The 5,528-nt window shown below is 38.5% G+C and overlaps 1 protein-coding gene across 2 annotated transcripts in view; it reads left to right on the top strand.

Moving 5' to 3' along the window:
• The first annotated feature begins 580 nt into the window (after positions 1-580).
• Positions 581-5,528, top strand: part of LOC107750427 (glutamate receptor 2-like) — a 25,520-nt gene continuing 20,572 nt past the window's right edge. For both annotated transcript variants that reach the window (XM_016565791.1, XM_016565792.1), the window contains exons 1-2: positions 581-867; positions 1,087-1,227. In XM_016565791.1, coding sequence (XP_016421277.1) covers positions 795-867; positions 1,087-1,227 — 214 coding nt within the window. In that variant the 5' untranslated portion in view covers positions 581-794. The remainder of the gene's footprint in view (positions 868-1,086; positions 1,228-5,528) is intronic.

Here is a 5,528-nt window from a genome sequence, read left to right as displayed (position 1 = left end):
GGGGAGCCCAAACCTACACTCTAAAAAAAAAAAAGGTTCTTCAGCGGTTCTTTGGAGTGGTTAAGGTGCTATATAGCACCACTACCGTAAAACCTGTAAGCCCCTGTATAGTTCTTTAAAGGTTCTTTATCTCTCTCTTAGCCTCTTAGTTTAGTTAGGGAAAGGGTTAAAACAACATTAAAAAACAGTCTATTTCTTGAAGATATAATTTTTTTTTTGCCCAAATAGCACTAAAAGTGGTTCTTTGGCTTGTAATCATAGGGGAACCACTTTTAGTGCTATTTAGCACCTATTTTATATAGCACCATTTTTTTTAGAGTGTATTGGATTACAGGGAAACATCTGTCACCACTCTGACTCTAGTGGACACACATTAGGCCTTTTCTAATTCAATAAATTCATAACCATAAGAAATCACGCGACATATATTACACTAATGAATAAGATCGACGAATCGCAATCCTATTACCCACAGCAGCTGAGCCAAAGTCCCAGCGCGAGCGCGCGCTCAAAACAGGAGCAGCTTCGGCTCCGCTCGGCTTTTTTCGTCTTCATCAGTATTCTTACCGTGTCCGCGGAGTTGAAACGATTCTCAGGGACGGAGCCGCAAAGGAGGAGGGCAAGACTCCCGCATCATCGCGCCCGCTCTTTCGCTCACCAGCACCGCTGTCTAACGAGAGCCTCTGCGTTTTAACTGTGTAACAATTTTAACATGTGTCGACTCTATATTGTGTCCGCTGTTTTGTGAACAGTGCGCGTTTGGTGGATGCGGGCGCGTGGATAAGCAGAAGACGATGATTTTGTCGGGTCTCCTCTTCCTCGCGTTATGGGGACTGGCGCTCGGCGGATCTCCAAGCGTCCAAATCGGTGAGCGCACTTCACCTGTCTACGCCTTTAGATCACAGGCATCAAATCTCGACTTGAAACGTCTGATAGCAGAAATTACATACCAAACGTCTTTTTTTTCTTATGTGCCGTGTGAGATTTTCGCGATAAAGCGATATATTATGTCTAAATTTGGAATATGAGACGAGATTCTTCACATGATTTAATTTTGAATCGTGTTTTAATGTATTATTTTCTCAGGTGGCCTGTTCCCCAGAGGAGCAGATCAAGAGTACAGCGCGTTTCGGATCGGAATGGTTCAGTTCGGCACGGGCGAGTTCCGCCTCACTCCTCACATTGATAACCTGGAGGTGGCTAACAGCTTCGCCATAACAAATTGCTGTAAGTCAATATGGAGTTTTTCCCCACTTGAACTAATTTATTTCTTATATATTATAATCTGGATGCTGTTATGAATTAGCCCCCCCATGCACAAGTGTGATCATAGGGCTGCTAGTTTCCCTCCCCATTATTCATTCATCCTCCAGTCATGCCGCGTTAAATATTACAGGAGCTTTATGGCACGTTCTGTGTGTTATTCCTATTCGCCTGCTTACATATGTTCTATTATTAACGCTGGTGTGCTATCTGTTTACGCAACCTTCGAAAGGACCGGGGGCTGGATGTTGGCAAACAATCGGTTTATCATTCAAGCACTTTGCTTCTAGTGAGTCTCAACTGTGGCACATTTTGGTTCTGGCTGTCTAGGTGTGCAAACTATGCGTTGGGAAGATGGTGGTTATGTAAACCGGTTTTTCGGGGGATGTGATAATTGGCATTCGCGGGAGCAGCATGATGATGGTTTCCACAGTAACGGAGGAGGAGAGGCCATAAAACGATGGCCCCGTTTTAGCAGCATCTGCACAATGGCAAATGAAACCGCAGGTTGCCTCCCTCGAAAGTATCTAAGTGCCTTTTGTCGTTTTCGAATGTTTTACGGTCGAATTTCTCTTTATTTTATTTTGCTATGTATATCATTCAAGGGTTTATGACAAGCGAGGCACGAGGGCGTAAAAATGGACCTCGCGCGCTTCCCTCCCCCACGCATCTTACGTCTGAAGAGCAGAAACGCTCTATGATTCAAAAATGCGATTAATTATTAGTGCGTGTGAGTTTGTGTCAATGTAAAGGGTTCGAAGATTCTTTAAAATTGTTGGCTTTTTACACAGCCTCTCCAGACACGTTCAAGTCAGCACTGTTCAATGGATTCACAAAACCGGCCTGAACGATTCATTCACGAATTGGACTGAATCGGTCCGAGTCAACAACTCACTGATTCACTTAACTGAGAACGGTCTCTTTCCAACATGTTCCTAATAAGCCAATGAGAACGAATGAGAGAACTGATACCAAGAGCATTTGATGGGGAAGGTTACTTGTTTGGCCAAAATGTTAAAATGTAATGAATTAAACGTCTTTGAGATTTAAAGTATATTTACATTTATATAAATGCATTTATGTTTTTTATGTGCTGAATGTACAACAGACCAAACTGGGAAAAAATTTAAACATCATTACAGTATGTGCTACATACAATTTCTAAAAAATGTTTCAGATCATTTATAATATAATATGGGGGGGGGGGACTGTCAATTATGCATGACACAAATGAACAATTGAATAATTTTTTAAACACTCCTTTGAAACAAACTGTTCTCAAACTGAGTCACTGAAATGAGTCAGATCTCCCATCACTATTTATATTTATATAAATGCATTTAAGTTTTATATAAATTTATGTAAATGCATGAACTCAATCGTGCTTGCAACAGACTGAACCGGGGGAAAAACCCATAATAAACAGCAATATGTATGTGCTACATGCATATTTAAAAAAATGTTTAGGTGCATTTTTAATGTCACGTCGAAATGTCAGTATCCACACTATGTCTTGACGCAAATGAATAATTGAATCATTTTTAAACGACTGTATGCTTTGAAACAAACTGTTCGCAAGAACCGATTCACAGAAATGATTCCGATCTTCCACCACTACTCTGGAATCTAATAAGCAGGCTTTTGAGGAATAATTAATATTTTGAATTGGACTGAATCGGTCCGAGTCAACAACTCACTGATTCACTGAACTGAGAACGGTCTCTTTCCAACATGTTCCTAATAAGCCAATGAGAACGAATGAGAGAACTGATACCAAGAGCATTTGATGGGGAAGGTTACTTGTTTGGCCAAAATGTTAAAATGTAATGAATTAAACGTCTTTGAGATTTAAAGTATATTTACATTTATATAAATGCATTTATGTTTTTTATGTGCTGAATGTACAACAGACGAAACTGGGAAAAAATTTAAACATCATTACAGTATGTGCTACATACAATTTCTAAAAAATGTTTCAGATCATTTATAATATAATATGGGGGGGGGGGACTGTCAATTATGCATGACACAAATGAACAATTGAATAATTTTTTAAACACTCCTTTGAAACAAACTGTTCTCAAACTGAGTCACTGAAATGAGTCAGATCTCCCATCACTATTTATATTTATATAAATGCATTTAAGTTTTATATAAATTTATGTAAATGCATGAACTCAATCGTGCTTGCAACAGACTGAACCGGGGGAAAAACCCATAATAAACAGCAATATGTATGTGCTACATGCATATTTTAAAAAATGTTTAGGTGCATTTTTAATGTCACGTCGAAATGTCAGAATCCACACTATGTCTTGACGCAATGAATAATTGAATCATTTTTAAACGACTGTATGCTTTGAAACAAACTGTTCGCAAGAACCGATTCACAGAAATGATTCCGATCTTCCACCACTACTCTGGAATCTAATAAGCAGGCTTTTGAGGAATAATTAATATTTTATAGATATATTAAATTACCTTTTGTTTGACAATTGCACATTGTAAGACATCATTTCAAAATAGAAATCTATGCAAATGCATGACAATTTGAATATTTTACACTTGCAAACAAACGCATTGCTTGAATGAGGTCTCTGAAGACAAGATGCGCGCAAACCTGAATGGGCTCTGGAGACACTTAGCTTGGCCTCTTTAGTTTTCACCCAATCCATTAACCTGAAGGAGATGTCTCTCAGTCTGCATGGCTCCTTTTGATGTCAAACACTGATGCTTTGCGATGCGAGCTTCACTGCGACAAGTCTGCGTCTGTCAATGACCTGAACTACTGCTGATTCATGGGAATGGCCTGCCCACCCCCACATACCTGTCCCACACATACACAAATCATGCATGGAAAATCTCAGTGATACTGCAGGGTGCACGTACATAACATTTTGAAAATTGCTTAGGCATTTGATTGTAAGAAGGTGTGAGGAATGGGGAGTTGTGTTTACTGCTTTGGGCCTGCAAATATAGAACATGTGTTCACTGCACCTGGAAGATGAGTAGGCCTATTATTTTGTCTTGCTGAACACAATCATGCCAAGACCTACATAGTGATGTATGTTTACTGCACACAAGGAATTTCCTTTGCTGTTGCATTTACCCACATGCTTCATGACCATATTTTAGATCCCTTAATCTTACCCCATACCTAAATTTAACAATTACTTTACTAAATATTAATCAGCAGCCAATTAGAAGTTTATTGAGGCAGAAGTCGTAGTGAGAATTGGTCCCCAAACTAAAGTGTGACCAAATCAAACAAAGCAAATATTGCAAAAATATGATGTGAGATGAGGCAATGCTTCTATTTTTGCACTATGATTGCTTGGTTCATGTGATAAATCCCGCCTCTTGTTTTCGTGCATGTTCCGCGTTCACGAATCAGTCTGAATGAACAAAATGATGGTGTTAGTGGGAAGACTAATTAAAAAATAAGTAAACAACTCACCCACATAGATATCACAACAGATAAAACATGATCTTTGGGGTTTTCTAGTGAGCAATCAGTTTGGTGAAATTAAAGGTACATCTCAGTGTCTATGACCAGTGTTTACCAAGCTTTGATGACTGATGTTCCAAAAATACTTATATGTTGTATCATATTCTTTGGTGTGCAGCAGTCTCTGTTATTCTGTTCAAAGATTTTAAATGGCTGCTTTATTCTGCATGACCATATTTTAGATCCCTTAATCTTACCCCATACCTAAATTTAACAATTACTTTACTAAATATTAATCAGCAGCCAATTAGAAGTTTATTGAGGCAGAAGTCGTAGTGAGAATTGGTCCCCAAACTAAAGTGTGACCAAATCAAACAAAGCAAATATTGCAAAAATATGATGTGAGATGAGGCAATGCTTCTATTTTTGCACTATGATTGCTTGGTTCATGTGAGTCAAAACAACCCAATTGCTGGGTTTGTCCCTATTTTACCCAGCACTGGGTTGTATTTAACCCAGCATTTTTTAGAGTGTAGTTGGTTAATCGCAGCATTAATGTGGACAGCGTTTTTGCCCTTTCAATGCTAACTTATCTGTCTGTTTTGCCATGTAACTAAATTCATTTCTTGTCACATTCAAACATTATAATATATACATTTTTCAACTCAAAGTAATATTTCACAGGCATTTATGTACAGTTAGCCAGTTATTATTGAAAAATAAACCATTTCAGGATGATACAAGACCACCATGTCAGGGTCTTTTTTCAATGACGACAGGCTGACTGTACATTACTGCTTTTTTTTTTTTTTTTTTG

Source organism: Sinocyclocheilus rhinocerous, unplaced genomic scaffold (genome assembly GCF_001515625.1).
Source record: "Sinocyclocheilus rhinocerous isolate Xijiao unplaced genomic scaffold, SAMN03320098_v1.1 scaffold1, whole genome shotgun sequence".
Classification (NCBI taxonomy): domain Eukaryota; kingdom Metazoa; phylum Chordata; class Actinopteri; order Cypriniformes; family Cyprinidae; genus Sinocyclocheilus; species Sinocyclocheilus rhinocerous.
The sequence above is the reverse complement of the archived record's forward strand: the minus strand, read 5'-3'. Positions and strand labels throughout refer to the sequence as shown.